Source organism: Pseudoliparis swirei, chromosome 13 (assembly GCF_029220125.1).
Source record: "Pseudoliparis swirei isolate HS2019 ecotype Mariana Trench chromosome 13, NWPU_hadal_v1, whole genome shotgun sequence".
Classification (NCBI taxonomy): domain Eukaryota; kingdom Metazoa; phylum Chordata; class Actinopteri; order Perciformes; family Liparidae; genus Pseudoliparis; species Pseudoliparis swirei.
Window position 1 is genome coordinate 11,902,188 of NC_079400.1, and position 19,355 is coordinate 11,921,542.

Sequence of the window (19,355 nt, forward strand, 5' to 3'; positions counted from 1 at the left end):
ACACGATAACGCAAAAAAATTGCATCTGATGAAAACAAAGAGGGAAATCTAAATATGACACTAACATGAATCTGTATCTATTATAACGGGATCTACTAACTACAGTTAGAAAGACAATGATCTGAACAGAGGGGGGGGGGGGGGTCCTCAGGTCGGTCTCTATAGAGCTCCTCTCACGTCGTGCACAGCGCGTTAAGCAGACCTCGCTACCGGATATCCGCTGTGTGCCTCAGCCCGTTTATCTTGAGGTTTTTGGAGGCGGAGCTCTCTTTCTGTTGCCGCCATCTTGTCCGTACGGTAAATTAAATAATTACAACCTGGTTGTCCTAGCTTAGCATAAAGACTGGAAACAGGGCGGAGCTTACCGGCCTCTTTTGACCATGACCAGCAGCGGTTTTTGCTTAGCTACGGGCCAGACTATTTCCTGGTCTTACTGATATCAGGACTCTCTAGAGGCTAATGCTTTGAGCTTTGAGCGTAGCCAGGCTAGCTGTGTATCCCCGTTTCTCTGTCTTTCGCTAAGCTTCCTGATGCTAGCTTAGCTGAGGCTACCTGATGCTAGCTGAGGCTACCTGATTTTACCTGATGCTAGCTTATGCTATCTGATGCTAGCTGATGCTACCTGATGCAAGCTGATGTTTCATGTGGCGCAAAACAAAAAAAGAAAACATTAAAGGGCATTTCCCAAAGTGTTCAACTCAGTTGAGCTCGCGTTGAGGCCGGTCACGTAGGTCACGTAGGACAATATATTTTCAACGTAAGGATTACAATAAACGATATTATCGCATTTTTCCAGTGATATAAAATGCAAGTACACCATTTCAATCAATAATTAACTTTAAATTGGAATGTGAAAATAAATAAATGCATACTGGATAAAAAACCACACAACCAAAACAATTAAATAAAATGTACTTTCATCATTCACAAAAAATGTGCGATGCGTGCATATTGACCGAGTCTTAAGCACAACGGTCAATATCTGAAGCTTCGTCCACATGTCGGACAATAAGCTGATTGCGTGATAAATACTGGACGCTGTGTCCGTGCATCCTACGATAAGTCAATAATGTAATTCCTACTTTTAACACCTGTGCTCACATCTATACACAACATTTAAATATCTTCCCCATCTATGAAGTCACTGAAGCTTTGGACTGGACGTTGTCCGCCCACCGGGGCAACACCACCATAGCTCTATGAAATACACGTTATTAATAATAGTGAGGCATATGCAGTAGAGGCGATAGTTTAGAACCAATTGTACCGGTTATTCTCGGGTTCATGATTCCCCTAAAAACTAAAACGCTGCTGCTGTCTTGCAAAAGACAATCTGCAGATTGTTATTGTCATACAACATGTAAAAATACTCAAGTCGAGATGTTTAATAAGGTTTTTTGGATCATATGCAGTTTAAGCATTTTTCTTATTTGGGGGAGGGGCTTTTTAAAGAAACTGGTCCTGTGGTGCAAACTGATATTAGAATTCTAAGGAGCTTTTCTTATATTTCTATAGAAGTCTTTTCCCTTTAATTATAGACGGACTCACTGTAGAGCTGCAGCCAGTAGAGGCTTCAAACGAGGACGCTGGTACCTGCTGCACCTTTTCTCACGACATACAGTGCATATGCCTTTAATTCTGGGAAACCTCCCACGTGGAAACCTTTTTGTTTTATCGAATGTTATTACAGCTCGCTGAAATCGTTCACCCGAGGGTGTCAACGCCTATGTTTTTAAGAAGGATTCAATCTCACGGAAGGAGTACTGTGTGTTAGCGTAAACAAGGCCACACCAGAGGCCAGGCGTCCTCACTGTAAAGTCTTACCCATTGCACTTGAACATGTTTGACGCCTCTTCTTTTATATATTTAGGATGGCTATTATGAAATTGTACCTGTGTATTTATTTGCATTTGAATGATTTTTCTTAATTATTTTTACTTTTTTCAGTGCCTATACATGAATGTCACTAACAAATTGTCAGAATAAAACCTATTTAATATGTTCTACTTCTATTATCCAGTTCAAATTCTGTGTATTTATTATTTAAGTTATTGCCATTAAAGTTTAGCCTCCCCTGGTATGAGTTCAGGTCATTACTGAACTAAGACGTACCCTGATAATAAAGCATAAAGTGCATCCTGTGTTGTCGTATATATTGTTTATATATAATTATCCTGAGTGAGGGGAAGGAAGAAATACACCAGGGTGGTGGTGGTGATGGGGGGGGGGGGTCATCTTTAAAAACCATCGTCTTTTCCTTCAACATAGGTCTCCACTAAATCCACCTTCAGCTGTGACAGCATGCTCCTACACACACGTCGTCCATTCTGACTTTTACTGTAAATGATATTGGAATTGGCAAAAAAATCTAAATATAGCTACAAATTTACTGAATTGTTTTTTATGAAAATAAAAGTATTCAATACCATATGGTCACCAATCCTGATCCAGCTATTCGAGTCAGTATCTGATATCAGATGGGTCTTTACAGCCCTCAACTGTAATTTTAATTGTAATTAATGCATTTCCTTGCCATACATGTTTTGGGGTATTTAATTGAACTATTTTCTTTTGAAAGACCCACATGTATCTTCAGACAAAATATATTACATTAAGAACCGGCTAATTTACATTCCAGACAATTTATTTTTTGAGCCGGAAGAGCCCCAACATTTGGATGCATCTCATACATTCACAGTGCAGGTAATCTGTATTTGAGGACTTTATCAATAATATTTGTTTCCTTGAGAAATACTTAGAATACTGCAAACTACCAAACATGACACATGTAACACTGAACAGCTTCAGGTCAAATGTCTGAAGGTCCTGAGACCAAGTTATTGTTTCTACAGTCAACACGTAAGAAAACTGTTACCACGACTAATACACGGACGATATGTATATATATGTATGTATAAATATATATATATAAATATATACATACATATATTGGAATTTAACTCACAATATATCTTCCACAGTTACAGGTAGGCTGATTGTAAGACTTTCTACGGATCACGGAATGTTTGCTGTCATCCTGACCACGTGGCCTAATGGACAAGGCGTCTGACTTCGGATCAGAAGATTGAGGGTTCGAGTCCCTTCGTGGTCGTCTTTTACACTGTTCAGCAGAAACTTTTTGGTATTCCGGTTTTAGTCTATGGTTGTATGTCCTTTAAAACCCAGAGGGTAAACCACGTTTTGAGGCGTGTACATTGTATCCTGCACGCGCGGTATGTTTCATGTAGTTACCAATAACTCCGTGAGAACGTGCTGTTATTATTATTAACACAAACGTCATCGACGAGGTGTAAATACACTAACACTCCTTGTTATTTTACGTTATAGTCACATAAACTAATCTCGGGGCAGCAGCAGTGTATAGGCAGTCTATACGGTATGTAATGTTATCTGCGACGCAGCTTTGTCATCGAGCAGAGTGGCGCAGCGGAAGCGTGCTGGGCCCATAACCCAGAGGTCGATGGATCGAAACCATCCTCTGCTATCTGTTTTCCTCTGCGACTGAAACTCCCCACTTTCTACTTCAAGTCCTGTTAAATGATCTACTTAATATACTTTCATGTGCACTACCAAGATTTTTTTTTAGAATACCCCCATTATTCCAGTTTATATTGACATTTAAGCAGTTCAGGTCCAGTGAATAACCTGAACTGGTACAACAATGCCAGAGGTTAGACAACAAAGTTTAGGTTACAAATTATTTTAAATAATGTACATTTCAGAGTTATAGAAAAAGGCCTTTTTCAGGGAACAAGTAATGGGTTCCCAACTTGCAGCTGTTCTGCAAGTCCTAGAAGTAAATGAAGCCGTGAAAGTTGAGCTAACATGTCCTCCAGGTGTCTCAACTTTAGTTGATTACTGTCTGTATAAAGCAGTGTAGCCACAGACTGTTACTGTACCATCTGAACCTTTATTTGGACAGTATTGTACTGCAGGAAGTTGTATATTGCTCTTTAATGGAAAGAAAAAGGCGATTAACAAAAGAAGGCAGACAGGCCTTTTAGTGTAGGTCTTTCTTTTAGAGAAATTGAGGTGTTCTCAAACTTTTGACCCGTAGTATGTTAATGCATTCACTTTTAAATCCTATATTTATTTATTTATTCATGTATTTTCAGTAAATATTTTAGTATTTTTTTATTCATGTGTTCACATTCATTGAGCAATTATTTATTTATTCCTGTTTTATTATTATTATATATTTAAGTAATGTTTCTATCTTCCATAAAAAATTACCAAAAAACTAAATCCAAATATTATCCACAGACAGACCTATAGACTTTAAGTTTCTGCTATCGCGGCTATCTTTTCCCCTCCAATATCTAAATATAGAAGCTCACAATCTTTAGTTGAGAGATATTTAAAAAGGCGGCTCTAGAATATAAGCAAGTCAACAGTTAACAGTCAACACAGTATCTTATCAAAAACAATTATTACTGGTTTTGTATATTTCTGGTATTTAATAGGAGAGAAAAAAACACATTTCTACTTAATTTTTGTACGCTTAAACTTTTATTATTTTATTCAAGTCAATCCCATTGAGATTAAAAATCTATTTTCGAGGGTGACCTGGACTAAACAGGCAGCAACATAAGACGAGTTAAAAAAAACAAAAAGTTTACAGACAGTGACATAACAGACTTAAATTAAGAAACATTGACATTTATTCTATTGTACAGGAAATTAAAGACAAAATAATCAACGCGGGATGTACAGAGATATGTAAATGTGATAGTATGGGAGGTAGAAACGTGAACAGTCAAATCACTCAAATTCCACTCGTCTGCTCCTCTTGGTCGCTGCGTTGATCTTCTTCTGTTTGAGGCGCTCTGCGTTCCCCTTCTTTAACCTGCACAGAAATCACAGTTCACATCAAAAGACACACAGCTCACCGTCCAGGTGGCTCCACCGCCGCCCAGGGAATACCTGGCATCCCTGAGAGCCACGTCCTCTGCCGTGGGGTCGCGAGGCCTCTCGCTGGCCTCGGCCAGGATGGCAGCAATCTTCTGGACGCAGTCGGAAAGGTTCCTCTGCTGACTCCGGCTCAGCTCGGAGGTCACCAGCAGCTCCCCGGCCTTGTTGATGCGGTTTTTGTTCTGCAAGGTAGAAAAATGTGCACTTAACGGTCGCATAGAAGAACAATACATAATCACTTTTTATTTGGGAAGGACACTTAAAAAAACCTTTTCAAAGATAGCCTGTCGAACATCTTCTGGGATCCAGTCGGCGGTCTGCACGTGGAAACGAACCTCTGCTTTCGTGCTGACTGCGGATTACATAACATTACATTAAAGTCATTTAGCAGACGGTTTTATCCAAAGCGACTTACAATAAGTGCATCAACCAAGAGTACAAACTCAAAACAACAAGAATCAAGAAAGTAACATTTCTTCAAGAAAGTCAAACTACAAAAGTACCATAAGTAATACCATGAGTAAGACCATGAGTAATACCGTGAGTAATACCGTGAGTAATACCGTGAGTAATACCAAAAGTAAGTGCCATTTAAGTGCCAATGAAGTGCTAATCTGTTTTTTAAATCCAGAAATAGACGGAAGAGATGTGTTTTTAGTTTCCGGCAGAAGAAGTAGAGACTTTCTGCTGTCCTGATGTCAGTGGGGATTGAGTTGTTACTACAAAAATATGAAAAGGGCACTGAAACAGAATTAGGATTCAAAATTGGTGAATATGTGTGCGACAGTGAATTTCAACTTTCGAGCACCTTTATTGACATTCTGACCACCGGGCCCACTGCTTCTGCTGTACGATACCGTCAGGCGGTCTGAGAACCGAAAGAGAACAAATGTGTCATTGTTGAACAAATATTGAAAACAAAGTCTGTTATGATTGAAAAAAAATGTTGTGCATATTTACCCACTGGAATGTGCACTTGGGCATCCTGTAAAACGTAGGAAATAAGCACATTTATTGCAGTGCATTGTGACAGTAAGTCCATTGTGCTGTCAAAGACGTCATCACAGTACTGCACACTGTCATATCAGCTCAGGTTGGGGACATGGGTTGGTTTAAGTTCAGGTAGAGAGGAACACATATTGACTAGGATACAATTTTCGACGAAACACCTTCCGGTGTTACAGTTTAAGAAGCGACCGTGTTAACTGGCGACTTTGAACCTAACGCGTAAGTTGTTGTCGTAGTTAGACAGGTGTTGAAAATAGGAAGAAAACACGTAGCTATACCCCCGTGAATGCCGTATTGTTTAATTGGTATAGTATATATTATTATGTATAGGGCGTGACACAACATTAAACCAAGCGGCATTCACGAGGACAGCTATACGTGTTCTCTATGCTATTTTTCTAACGGCCGTCGTAACCACGACAACAACGGAGGTATTCGGCTGAAAAGTCGCCAGTTAACAGGGTCGCCTGTTAAACCGTAACACCGGTTTGAGCCATGAGCATGTGGACTTACCTGCGTGGTGTCTGTCCGTCGTGTCCCGTAACCAGTAGTCTGCTGCAAAGCGTTGTTAGCGCCTCTAATTACTACATCCCTCACGTGTTCGTGCGGTGAAATCACATGTTCTCCGGCACGACGGCATAGTAAATAACACCGCCGTGCTATGAGGGCCGCCATGTTGGACTGACGTCAGTGTGACTGTTTAGTTGACTAACGTGATCCGAAGCTTGACAGCTCAGCGACGGTTGCGGTTGACGAGTAACTTAACGTGCGCGCTGCTGGGATACAGACCATATCCTTGTGGAGGAGGGTAAACACACTTAAAAACACATAAAGACAGGTTCCACCGAGATTTGAACTCGGATCGCTGGATTCAGAGTCCAGAGTGCTAACCATTACACCATGGAACCTTGAAATGACGCTTTAAACCGATGTGAATATGGGATGGGGGGGGAGAAAAAAGCGGAACTGTTGTACGGTGGTCTGTGTTGCAACAGGACACCACTAGCGGACACACCCTGCTTGTTGTCCTTTTCAAAACAAAAAACAGCTTCCTAGACTTAGCTTCGTTTTATGTTTCCTACACGTTCGAGAGTAACTCTTGACATGAACTATAACGCGTTACGTTGATATATCGCCCGCTAAAGAGCGCGTAGCTATCTCTCACCCGTCAGACCCCCAGATCTCTTGGAGAACTAGCTTATTAAAGCAACGCGAGGAACACGAAGGTGACGTAAGAATGTGACCACAACTGGCACAAAGTCCGCCTCCAGCCGGTGTGAGAGATCAACCGCCGCTTTCCCCAGTGAGGGCATGCGTCCCTGGACGTGTCCATTGCGCGAGAGAATCCTCTCCGCTCCGCGGCGGTGAACCGGTGAGTCACAAACACCAGAGGGGACACCCGGGATACTCGTTCGCCTGCAAGATGCCCGGAATCGTGGTGTTTGGTCGGCGGTGGGGGATCGCCAGCGACGACCTGGTTTTCCCCGGCTTCTTTGAACTCTTCGTCCGTGTACTCTGGTATGTCGTCCACCCCCCACGGATGTCTGTGGTTCTCTCGAGGATGGCTTTGCCAACAACTGACGGTCTTCTTATCTCCTCCTCAGGTGGATCGGCACCATGATCCTGTTCAACTACCATAAGGGCCAGTTCGATTGCAATGGCAGAGGTTTCCTCCACAGCTACCTGGTCGGACTGCTGGTTGTTCTGGCGCTCATCATCCTGTCACTGTGTGCGATTGTCTACGTCAGTGCCCAAGGTAAAAGCAGCTCCTACCTTTTTTAATTAAATCGGCAGCGAAATATAAAAGGAACAGAACGACCATTTGTTGGGGGAGGAATCGACAGGATCACAATGCTTTCGCTTAACTGCCCTCTCCAACTACAACGTCAAAATCCAGGTTATTCTATACAACATTTGGAAGTGTAAATCTTTGTCCACAAGTGCCATGCTTCTGACCTAAAACGTGCGTAAAGGCAACCCAACTGGACAAAGGAAGGAAGGAGGGAGGGAGAAACCTCCCTGCCTCATGCACTCTGTAATAACAGTGATTTAAAAAAACATAAATTCCAACCATCACTTTTTTCCATCACCCGTTGCAACATCGCAATCTTCTTCTGTGTTGCATCTCATGGAGCATCCCCTTTAAACGGGTACATTTCCTATTTGCCGGTGTGTTTCTCAGGCACCATCACAAACCCCGGCCCGCGGCGCTCCGTTCCGGCGCTGGTGTACCTGCGAGCCCTCCTGTACGTCCCCGAGCTGGTGTGGGCCTGCATGGGAGCCGTCTGGGTGTCCGATGACAGCAAAGGGTGCGATCCCGCCATGGTGGGTGCCGTCATCGCCGCGGTGGTTGCCAGGTGGGTTTTCTTTGGGGTCTTCGAGTCCGCCACTTTCCTCTTGTCATAATATGTCAATTTGCTTTTTTGGATTCAGCATCTTTTTTTTCTTTCTCACAACAGCTGGATCATCCTGCTGTTCACTGGGTTGGGCGTGGTGTTTGTGTTCGACCCGCTTGGCGACCCCCGCGCGCCGCACGCCGCCGCGGAGCCGCTGGGAGTGCGAGACCTGCAGAGCAACGAGGGCGCCCAGTTCCTCTCCACGGCGCGCGCGCTCGCCGTCAAGGTGTGGGAGAGCCGGCTGCGCCTGCTGTGCTGCTGCCTGCCGCAGGACGAAGGCCACCGAGCGGCGTTCTCCAGCATCGCGCAGCTCGTCAGCGGGTTCTTCTCCGTAAGGGAAACATCTCGCCGTTGACTCCAGAACAATTTTGTCGAGTGAAATCTATACCAGCTGTCTGGTGGTAAACCAATTGTGAGATGCTCTCCGGTCTGGTGTGTGCGATGCAGGACACGGACCTGGTGGCCAGCGACATCGCAGCAGGCTTGGCGCTGCTGCACCAGGAGCAGGATAAGATGGCGCAAAGTAGGGACCCGGACCTCGTGGAGGATCACAGCCCTTCCTCCCCCATCGTAAGTGCAAAAGTCGCCCGTGTAGGGGGCAGTAGAGCTGGACCGCGGGTGTGAAAACGATTGACGTCTGGCGGGTCTGCAGAAACGTGCGTCTCACTCGTTCGTCGTTCACGGTTCGCAGGAAGAAGATTTGGAGGCGGAGCTGGAGAAGGCGGCGCACTGCATGCGGTTCGCCGCGGCGGCCTACGGCTGGCCGCTGTACATTTACTCCAACCTCCTCAGCGGGCCCTGCAAGCTCAGTGGAGACTGGTGAGATGCGCTCTGGACTGATCTGAGTCAATGTCACACTCCCCCTAAAAACATCAACAGTTTGTTTGTCTTTTGGCACGGAAAAAGGTTTTGTGATTTCCTCTACTCATACCTGAAAACTTGTCACCTTTCGGTGAAATTCACAGTTTTGAAATCAAAATAGGTCATCCAAGTGAATTGTGTAGATCTGAAGAGTTTTTGTTTTGGGGTGGGGTGGGGGGGGTCAACTGGCTGGCCGGCGTTTATGAGATTTGAGTGAGACACGGAGAAAATGTGAAGTGGTGCTCTTCGCAATAAAACTTCTTTGATGGGGCGTGTCGCGTCTTGGCCAATCAGCGTTCAGATGTCGACAGCATTTAGGGGGTTTAGGTTAGCTTGAATGTCAGCCCGCTACATCTGCTGCTGTCACGATGCACGGTGTAGCGATACTGACAAAGTACCCGTACGTTAAACACGATATGATTTAGCATATTTTTTATAATATAATAATAATAATCATTTATTTTATATAGCGCTTCTCTAGACACTCGAAGTCGCTTTACAGTTCAGAGTCCAGAGTCATACACACACACAGTCATCCCGGTGGTGGTAAGCTACATCAGTAGCCACAGCTGCCCTGGGGCAGACTGACGGTCTGTAATCAGCGCATCACGGCCCTCCGGACCACCACCAACATTCATCTGGTCACATCCATACGAACCGGGGTGAGGCTGCGGTGCATGTCTTTATGATGGTGGGGAAACCGAGTACCCGGAGGAAACCCAGCCCATTTCACGATCGGAGAACATGGATAAACTCCACACAGAAAGGACCTTACGATCCTGTAGTTCTTTTATTCATACCCAGGGCCTTCTTGCTGTGAGGCGACAGTGCTAACCACTGAGCCAAGTTATCAAATATACTTCATTAAAAGAGCGATCAGAAGCACACGCTGCCGTGTCAAGCTCAGATTAGGCATTGCCAAGTGAGACCTCATGGGGCCAAGTGGCATGGTCATTATCATTTTGCATGAGTATTATATAAGTCTTCAGCTTTAAACCCAAAAAAATGAAGTTCAAAAGATGATTCCAGAATATATAATGTTTCATATAGTTTCCTCTGTTGTCTCCAAGGCAGACAGTCAGTAAAGTTATGTAACTCTACAGCTGCTCATCATTTTCTGATGAACTCTGTATCATCTGGTCAGATACAGACTAAAGGCATCATAGTGTATAATCAATGCTATGATGGGACCATGTAGTTTCATTCATATCTTGCTTTATTAATACTAATAATACTGCCATTTGTTAAGTGTTGAAAAAGTTGGTATTTTAAAAGTGAATATATGCTTGGACTGTTCAGCTAAAATGATAGAATATTGGATAAAGTTCTAATAGTTTCTGTAATCATTAAAAACCTTTGTCATGCATTCTGTTTGTCTCTTGACAAATCAACTGAAATTTGGCAGCATCCTCCTCCAATGCCTTTTTTTTTATTGCTGATTATGGCTTTACAGCTTAAGAAAACTCTAAAATCCTATCTCATAAAATTTTAATATTTCCTCAGACCAAGTAAGCTGAAAAAAGATTTATAACAGCTGAGTGTTTGTCAAGGCTCAGGAAACTCTATTTTGCAGGTGAACTTCCTCATGGTAGACAATTCAAGTGATTTGTTTAATAATACTAGTATACTTTTCATGATATTCTAATATTTAGAGATAGGATATTTGAGTTTTCCATGCAGAGGCTGCGCTGTCAGAATCAGCAATAGCCCACTTTAAAGAAGAATAAAAGGTTGCACTATTTCAGTTGTTTTGTAATGGACCCAGAATGCGTGACATTTTTGTTTTTTTAATTGCATTACAGAAAATAAAGAACTTCATCACAATATTCTAATTTTCTGAGACAGTCCTGTAGATGTTTTATTTATTACTATTATAGATAAATATACCAGTATCGTATATATGGTATCCTGTTGTTTTTATGGTATTGTATCGAATTCTGGTATCATGATATTTATGGCAGGTATCGTATAGAAGTTATAATGTTAGTGACAGCCAGGTAGAGGCAGAACAGACTCAAGGAACAGAGTCATGGCTCAGCAGAGCTCACGGGTCCTTGTTGTTCAGGCCAAAGAAAGGGAAGTTGGTTTATGAATGACTATAACCATATGATATATAATGACAACGCATATTTTTTATTACTATCATTAATAATATTTCTACTTTATACATGTTGTTGTAAAACTACCAAAGTTCAGCTAAAAATATTATTATAGAGAAAGAAAAAAAAGAGAAAAATTGTTGATAATAATTTCACTTTAAATAATCAAAAAAAAATGTTTATGGTTCCAGCTTCTTAAATTTGAAGATGTGCTGCTTTTCCATTTTTCCTAATTTGAATGATTTTTAAATATTGTTATACTTGTGTTCGCCGGTAGGGGGCAGTAGTGGGTTTTGCCATGACTGGTGCCGTAATTATTGTCTTAAACAAACAAGTTAGACCAGCGTAACACAGACAGTGACGCAGCTGTTGATGCGAGTCTCTTGGTGTTTACTGGTGAGAAACATACACAAGTGCCATATATATATATATATATATAAATGTTATGTTCGCTCGCTTTTATATTTTGATAGTTATTAACTGTAGAAGTTAAAGTGAAGACAGTTAATTAAGGCTAGCGCCGTTTAGCTAGCGGATGCGAATCGCGCGCTAGCGTTTGCGCACCATTGTGCAATGTTCTGCTGGCCTGAGAATTACATTGTTCCATGAAAGATTAGATAGTTACATGTTGTGTCCCGTGACAGATATAAACAGTAGTATGCACACACATAAGTACATGCATATAAAGTTTAAACAGGTTTCCTGGTGGAACTTGTCAGTGCCTTCGATCTCCGTGACCTTGTCCGTCTCCATGGAAACATTGTCACATGACATGTACTGTTCTGTGCTGTGACGTCGCTAGTGACTAGTGACGTCACGGAGCACCGAACCAGAGTCTGTATATAGAGTGATTTCCAGCAGGAATTCAGTCTGTGAATCTCACAGAAACCCCCCCACCCCTTCTCCATTCAGCCACTTCCCGGGGTGGGGGCCTCTGATGAGATATCACACACAGGGTGGGTGGGCAGGTTTATTATATATTATATATTATTGGTTATTGGATAAAAGAGGAACAAAATGAATTAATTTCTTACATAATTTAGAAATTAAAGAAATTAAAAAAGTGTTCAAGTGCAGACAATTCAGGAAGTTACTTGATTTGTAAAATAGTGTAACGTGGGACTTGTTAACCTGTGTGATTGTTGCTCAAGTCGGCCGTAGAGATTTCTCTGAATGGGCCTCGCTCCTATTCACACCTGGGCCATGCAAAATATATATTACTGAATATTTCAAGGTGTGGCGGCCATCTTACTGGGTTAACCATCATCTTTCAAGGTGTTGTAACTATTCTATTAATATATATATATATATATATATTGATATATATATACATCTATAATATTCTTATTAGAAGGGTTTGTGGGCACTGACTTAGTCAGAGCAGAGGACCCCCACCTCCCACTCCGTTGTCACCTTTTTTCACCCCTCATGAGTAGGGTTGGGTACCGAAACCCGGTGCCAATATGGTTCCGGTTCCAATACAACCGGTATTACCCGGACCGAAACGCAACGCACATTTCGGTGCTTCTTTCCGGTGCCTGAGCCGATTAAAATTGAAAAAAACTATTGTTGTGAACTTCTCTGGTGACTCCGCCCTGTCAGCAGGTTACGATAGCCTATCATTTAACTTTGACAGCGGAGGCTGCGCCATGTGCAGTGTTGCCAGGTCCGCGGTTTTTCCGCGGAATTGGGCTATTTTTGAAGTGTTGCCGCTGGTTGAATTTTTTTGTCCGCTGGTTCGGGTTGACATATTTTGCTTGCAAATTACATGAATATCTTTAAATAAAAATCCATATTTTAAATGAAATAATTTATTTATACCCAAATCCTACCAAACTGACTCCAGATCAGCACGTACACGCCGACACATCCGCGCAGTGCCTTCGATCTCCGCGACCTTGTCCGTCACCATGGAAACATTGTCACGTGACATCTAACTTTGGTGCTAGTGACGTCACGGAGCCCCGAACCAGAGTCTGTAAGTAGAAGTGATTTCCAGCAAAGCAGCAGGGATTTGTGAATCTCACAGAAGAGGTGGGCGGTAGGCGATTCAGAATCGCCTACACGGGAGGAGCGATTCATAGGCGAGTCTGATTATGAATCGCGACCTCCCCAACGGGGTGGGACGGTTTGGCGAGAATCACCTCGTGTGATTACTCCTACACCCCATCCCGGGGTGGGTTTGGTTCTGTGGGATTCACAAATGGGGCCCTATTAACCCATTAGTTTAGTTTAGTTTATTTCGATCAGCAAAATATACAACAATCAGAATTCAACAAAAGAAGAAAGTGGCTGACTGGAAAGGTCAAGGCTGAAGCTATCTAGCTTATAAATGCCCTAACCTATGATTTCTCAAAAAAACTTTTTTCAAAGAACCATATATATATATATATTAGTGCTGTGAAAAATAACGCGTTATGATTAAATTACAGGATTAATTAGTTAATTTTTTTAACGCATTTAACGCATGTGCAGAATGAGCTTCCAATCCGTCTGTTGTTGGTCGTCTCTACAGCAACATGTCATTCTGTCTCTACGTGTCGCGTTAACACGACTCCGATCTCCGTCTCGCGCGCGCCGCAGAGCTCCGGTGCCGCGCCTGACGAAAAAAAGTCACTTGCGCCCCCCCTGCCCCCATCATGAAGGAGTTATGCTTAGGACACCAACATGGTTAGCAGCGGTACTGGACATGGACTTTAAAAGCAGTGTATATGGTTTGGCACGGGCATATTTTGAGTTCTGATATTGGGCTGGTTTTTGGGCTGGTTTTGTCACACAGACCTGGCAACCCTGGCCGTGTGTGACTACGTGAGCCCGTGTCGAGCACACCAGCGTCAGGCTGGGCGCGATGGGGAGACCGTCACCGGTCCCCCTGAACACGTGGAGACCGATTATGACGAGCAGCCTGAACTTAGATTAGTACCGTAACGTTGACTGCAAGTCTTGCATTCATAAAAGTAGGCCAAGAAATAATAAATGAGCCATTATAACCATGCTTAAGCTAGCTCGTAGCTAGCTACGAGCTACGAGCGTGACAGTCTGCTAGCAGATGTGTTGATGTCCAGCGATCCCGGCTGTATAGCCGGTGTTACCGGGAATATAATGACGGAGGAATAAAGACCGTGGGGCGTCACTTTGTTTCAGTGTAACTCTCGCTGTCAGAAGCAAAACTTTATTTGTCACGTGTCATCTTCAGTCCCTCTGATTGGTTGTTCTCTTTGCCCATCAAAACAGTGACAGGATTAACCCTATAAGGTCTGCACATGACGATACATATCACATCATATAATGGAGAACATATATTGTGTATGTTAACAGTCTGATATCCGTTGTTTGTCAGTGCTCCATGAGAACGGCTTCTACAGGGAATATGGCCAAAGAGGTTTTTAATGTCCTCATTGTGCGTTTAAAAAAAAAAAAGTATCGGTTCAGGCACCGTTTAGGCACCTGTATCGTTTTAAAAGTACTGGTTTAGCACCGGTATCGGGAAAAACCCAAACGATACCCATCACTACTCATGAGTTTGCAGGTATGTCTGCTAGTTAGGGGGAAACCGTGCTTTAAATACTCCCAAAGCAAAATATTTTTGTGACAACAGGTCATCTGCAAGTAGCCGTCAAGCCACAATTGCAAACGTGTGTGTGTGTGTGTGTGTGTGTGTGTGTGTGTGTGTGTGTGTGTGTGTGTGTGTGTGTGTGTGTGTGTGTGTGTGTGTGTGTGTGTGTGTGTGTGTGTGTGTGTGTGTGTGTGTGTGTGTGTGTGTGTGTGTGTGTGTGTGTGTGTGTGTGTGTCGGTCGGTCGGTCGGTCGGTCTCTCTCTCCCTCCCCCGGGTTAGTTAATTTCAAGAGTCTGGGAAAGAAACCTTTGATCACATCTGGATTCAAATCGAGACGTGTGCTTGTGTGCATCAGCTGCAGAAGTCGCGAAGCCGAGTACGAGATCGTCGGAGGCGACCACCTCGGCTGTCAGTTTTCATCCATCCTGCACAGCACCGGCTTGCAGTACAGAGACTTCATCTACGTCAGCTTCCACAACCAGGTAGGATTCCCCCACCCCCCTCCCCTTGTCAGGTGTACTCAGGTGTTTAAGGTGATTGATGTTGTTCGAGTCCAACAACTCTCGTATCTTCTTTGCCCGCAGATCTACGAGATCCCGTTCTACGTGGCTCTGGATCATAAGAGGGAGGCGGTTCTGGTGGCGGTCAGAGGAACGCTGTCACTGCGGGTGAGAGATTATTTGTTTTCTCAGTGTCCCTCTCTCTTCTGTGCATTTGCAATTCTGGCCATGATCCTCGCCCGGTTCCTCCTCGGGCTCAGAATCACTTCCATTTTTGTGCAGATGGCTTGAATAACTGATAGAAGAGCGTTAAGGAGGAGTCTCAACACACGTTATTGTAGAGAGAGAGTTGTTGAGGGGGATTCGGTTGAAGAATATTAGAATCTTTCTGCTCATATTCGTCCACCTTTGTCCCAACATTTCATTCAACAACCATAAAGGAAAGCACTCCGCATGTCGACTTAGTCTGACACGAAGCCCAATCAGTTCTCAGTTAATGTCAATGACCCTCTGCCTCCTGCAGGATGTCCTCACAGACCTGTCTGCTGAATGTGAGAACCTGCCCATAGAGGGAGTGTCTGGAGCCTGCTACGCCCACAAGGTGACTGCACATCACATCGAAACAAGTGGAGAGAAAAAAGCTTTTCCTGTGTAACGCCTTCAGTAGAGATTCATGCTGCTTTTTTATCTTCTTCTTTCTCTCTTCTGCAGGGCATGTGTCAAGCGGCGAGTTACATCTACAAGAAGCTGGTCAACGATGGCATCCTGAACCAGGCTTTCACCATTGCACCGGTAAGAGGTTTGAAAAAAAACCCCCTGCATTTCCCCACGGTACAGCCTGTGGTCGACGTTCAGTCGGCGCGAGAGGGAGACGGCGTGAAGTTCGCAGCACACTGCGAGCCCAAAATAGGGCGTGGAGGAGCGAGCTCATGAGCAACTGCTTCCGGCGCTCTTCCGTTACGCAAATCCACTCGTCCTCTAAACGTGCGACGTGTTTGCATGTTTGCAGGAGTATAAACTGGTCGTCACTGGTCACAGTCTGGGTGCCGGCACGGCGTCACTGCTGGCTATCCTCTTGCGCAATTCCTTCCCCAACCTGCAGTGCTACTCATTCTCTCCACCAGGGGGCCTCCTGAGGTAAAGAGACTGACTGTCTAGACCTCTTTTCTCTTGTTCATAGCCGCCTATTATCAAGATGTATAATGGTGACACGCTTATAAACTGTGTGTGTGTGTTTTAATCATTACGTTATCAGTACGTTTGCTTGTTTTTAAATGAATGTTTTCTGTTCTGTTTTTCCTCTAAATGCAGTAAAGCGTTGGCTGATTACTCCAAAGACTTTGTGGTCTCGGTTGTGCTGGGAAAGGATCTGGTTCCCAGGTAACACTAATGGCGTAAAAAAAAAAAAGATGCCTCGTGCTTTTGAGCCTTTGAACACATCGTTTCATCAAAGTGACGATGCATCGTTTTTACATATTTAGTGTTGGTGCTTGTTTACATCCTTGCAGCGGTTTGGTTTATCGTGGCGTTGTTTACTGCAGATCCCTGAAGGTTAAATATGTTTTTTCGTGTCAGCAGCACTGCAGACTCTTTTCTTTTTGGAAGGCCGACACCAATGTGCCGCGCTGCTCAGACTATTATAGACCGCTGCCCAATGGAGACTCTATATTTGGCTGTGCCCTGTTATTACAGGCACAGAGTCAAATGAGAGCAACTCACTTGCTCCTTTTTCCCCTCTGTGTTTTTTTAAATTTGCAGTATCCTCCCCGTCCTCCTTTTTTAATATGCCTTTTTTCCTTTTCTTATCCAGACTGAGCATTCCCAATATGGAGGACCTGAAGAGAAAGATTCTCAAAATAGTTTCAAACTGCAATAAGCCCAAGGTGAGAGCCACTCCATGACGCCAACGACCACCGGCTGTGTCCGCGCGTCTCTTTAAAGATCTTCCCCCGTCCGCGGTCCAGTACCGCATTCTGCTGCAGGGCTGCTGGTACGAGCTCTTCGGCGGAGACCCGGAGGACTTTCCCACCGAGATGGACAACAGGAGGGAGGAGGAGCTGAGCCAGCCGCTGCTGGGGGAGGAGTCGCTGATGATTCGCCAGTCCTCGTCTTATCAGAGCCTGGCGTCGGACGACTCTCCGGCCCGCACGGCGGCCCACCTGCCGCTCTTCCTGCCCGGACGCATTCTGCACATCACGGAGGACGGGCCGTCGCGGAGGTTTGTCCACACATGTATTATAATACAATAATACATTTTAAAAACATACCCATCTGGCATTTTACTGAAATGGCTTTCAGCGGCGAATATTTTAGCCGACGCTTCAAGTTCTTTAAAGTTTAGTTCAGGACTTCCACTTGACTTTACATCCCAGCTCATTTCCTCGCGTACGACTGACTTTTCTCCTGCTAAGTGACTTTTGGCTGAATCTCCAGCTCCTTTCCTCACATCTGACCGACTAGTATCGTGAGTTGTGTTTGCCACCAAACTTCGTCTTTTATCTTCAACCCCTCCTAGATCCTGTTTCTCCCAGGTGCGCTACCGGGCCGACTGGTCGACCGAGATGGCGTTCAGGAGTGTGATGATCAGTCCCAGGATGCTCGCGGACCACATGCCCGACGCCGTGCTGCAAGCGCTCAAGAGCCTGACCAGCGAGAAGCCCTTCTCCCTCTGCCCGTCGTCTCTCAACGGCAACCAGCACAACGTCGTCTGAGATCATCGCTCCACGCCGAACACTTCACGCTCTTCATTTGCATCCTGCGTGCAGACCTGAGACCGAAGCCCCCTTTGTCCCGTAAAGACACTTGGGAACTAGACCGAACGTGGTCGTGTCACATTTTTAGGGGGCTCAAGAACTTTTATCGAATTGCACTTTTTAGTAATTATTTAAACCATTCTTGTTAAGTTACTCTGCGAGCAACTTCATGCTATGATCTTTGAATGTGCATTGTGCATAATATATACATTTTATGTAGAGGTTCGTCACTTAAACGTGTCCGATGATGACCTCCTTACCCGTGGGGACGACTGGGGGGCAGTCGCATCCAGGACACCGGGGGTATAAGATGAGGACTGGAGCGCTGCATCTTCATCGTATCGTAACTGTGGATCGTCTGTCTCGTGTTGTATTGTCTTGAAACATCAGGTGAACAGTGCCTATGCATTTCAGAGAACAACTAAGAAGACAGAATTGCTCTACAACTGTAAAGGGATGAGTGCAGTGTGTTTACAGTTGTTGTTCTGCACTCCCTGAGTAGTGCATGGTGTAAAAAGAAAAGATAGATGGACGTTAAGGGTATGAAAGATTGTACGTTGTCTCTGGGATCATGTTTACTTGCCATGGATATCGCTGTTTTTCAGATAATGTATGATATTGGAGTTTAAATCGAATGATACCTGCATAACTATTCCACATTCTCAAAAATATGCATTGGACGCCTTGATGCAAATAAAAAGCTCTTGTGAAGCACAATCCCTATGCTATGATTTATTTGTATTCGTTTCACTAATAGGAGGAAATACAAGTGGTTTCTCAGCCACCTGTTGAACTTATCCCAAGGCTTAATATCGGGCCTAAAGCCACGTGAGTCAACGGGAGGGTTTGTAGTATATCAATAAATACATAACTACGGATCAGCTGCAGTTGTTTCCCCTCTATCCTTCATCGGCCCTGTTTAGCATGTGACGTAATCGCGACGTCCCGTCAGCAGCACATGACCTCTTCAAGGATCCTCGTTCACTCCGAACTCTAACCTCGGACCTGTCGGACTCCAGTGCAGACCGGCCGCTGCACATGAGCAAAGGTGGCTCAACTGTTCGCTCTATGCGTACGCATGTATCGGTACGGCATGCCAACATTACTACGTTGTTTGTGCCGTAAACTGTAAGAGTGAAGGAATAAATATGGAGTAAACCAGCGGCTGCAATTAATTTGCAAGGTAAATAAGCGGAACAGACCAATATTAGACTAGCTCCCCCCCCCATGAGAGCCATGACTATAAAATA

The 19,355-nt window shown here is 44.2% G+C and overlaps 2 protein-coding genes and 2 non-coding genes across 4 annotated transcripts; 3 read left to right on the plus strand and 1 right to left on the minus strand.

The window, feature by feature from the left end:
• Positions 1–3,039: 3,039 nt before the first annotated feature.
• Positions 3,040–3,112, plus strand: trnar-ucg (transfer RNA arginine (anticodon UCG)). The gene has a single exon. It is a non-coding gene; the product is annotated as a tRNA-Arg (tRNA).
• A 321-nt stretch (positions 3,113–3,433) lies between these two features.
• trnam-cau (transfer RNA methionine (anticodon CAU)) lies at positions 3,434–3,505 on the plus strand. The gene has a single exon. It is a non-coding gene; the product is annotated as a tRNA-Met (tRNA).
• Positions 3,506–4,507: 1,002 nt separating this feature from the next.
• On the minus strand, positions 4,508–6,705 carry mrpl58 (mitochondrial ribosomal protein L58). Its single transcript, XM_056430268.1, has 6 exons — positions 6,454–6,705; positions 5,893–5,917; positions 5,741–5,800; positions 5,202–5,284; positions 4,945–5,114; positions 4,508–4,867 (listed from the first exon to the last, which is right to left on the minus strand). The coding sequence occupies exons 1-6, from the start codon at positions 6,613–6,615 to the stop codon at positions 4,783–4,785; spliced, it is 585 nt and encodes a 194-aa protein (XP_056286243.1). The 5' UTR covers positions 6,616–6,705; the 3' UTR covers positions 4,508–4,782.
• Positions 6,706–6,899: 194 nt separating this feature from the next.
• Positions 6,900–18,822, plus strand: daglb (diacylglycerol lipase, beta). Its single transcript, XM_056430267.1, has 15 exons — positions 6,900–7,458; positions 7,545–7,696; positions 8,123–8,297; positions 8,400–8,667; positions 8,784–8,906; positions 9,028–9,155; positions 15,208–15,334; positions 15,437–15,520; positions 15,876–15,953; positions 16,064–16,144; positions 16,362–16,489; positions 16,664–16,732; positions 17,163–17,235; positions 17,317–17,570; positions 17,868–18,822. The coding sequence occupies exons 1-15, from the start codon at positions 7,364–7,366 to the stop codon at positions 18,061–18,063; spliced, it is 2,031 nt and encodes a 676-aa protein (XP_056286242.1). The 5' UTR covers positions 6,900–7,363; the 3' UTR covers positions 18,064–18,822.
• Positions 18,823–19,355: the final 533 nt, after the last annotated feature.

Excerpts from the sequence above, each read along its gene's own strand:
- daglb (XM_056430267.1), top strand. The coding sequence starts at position 7,364 with ATGCCCGGAATCGTGGTGTTTGGTCGGCGGTGGGGGATCGCCAGCGAC. Across the intron at positions 16,145-16,361 it reads AGGCTTTCACCATTGCACCG|GAGTATAAACTGGTCGTCAC; the intron begins GTAAGAGGTTTG and ends GCATGTTTGCAG. Across the intron at positions 17,236-17,316 it reads CAAACTGCAATAAGCCCAAG|TACCGCATTCTGCTGCAGGG; the intron begins GTGAGAGCCACT and ends TCCGCGGTCCAG.
- mrpl58 (XM_056430268.1), bottom strand. The coding sequence starts at position 6,615 with ATGGCGGCCCTCATAGCACGGCGGTGTTATTTACTATGCCGTCGTGCC. Across the intron at positions 5,918-6,453 it reads GACGGACAGACACCACGCAG|GATGCCCAAGTGCACATTCC; the intron begins GTAAGTCCACAT and ends TACGTTTTACAG. Across the intron at positions 5,801-5,892 it reads CCAAGTGCACATTCCAGTGG|ACCGCCTGACGGTATCGTAC; the intron begins GTAAATATGCAC and ends TTCGGTTCTCAG.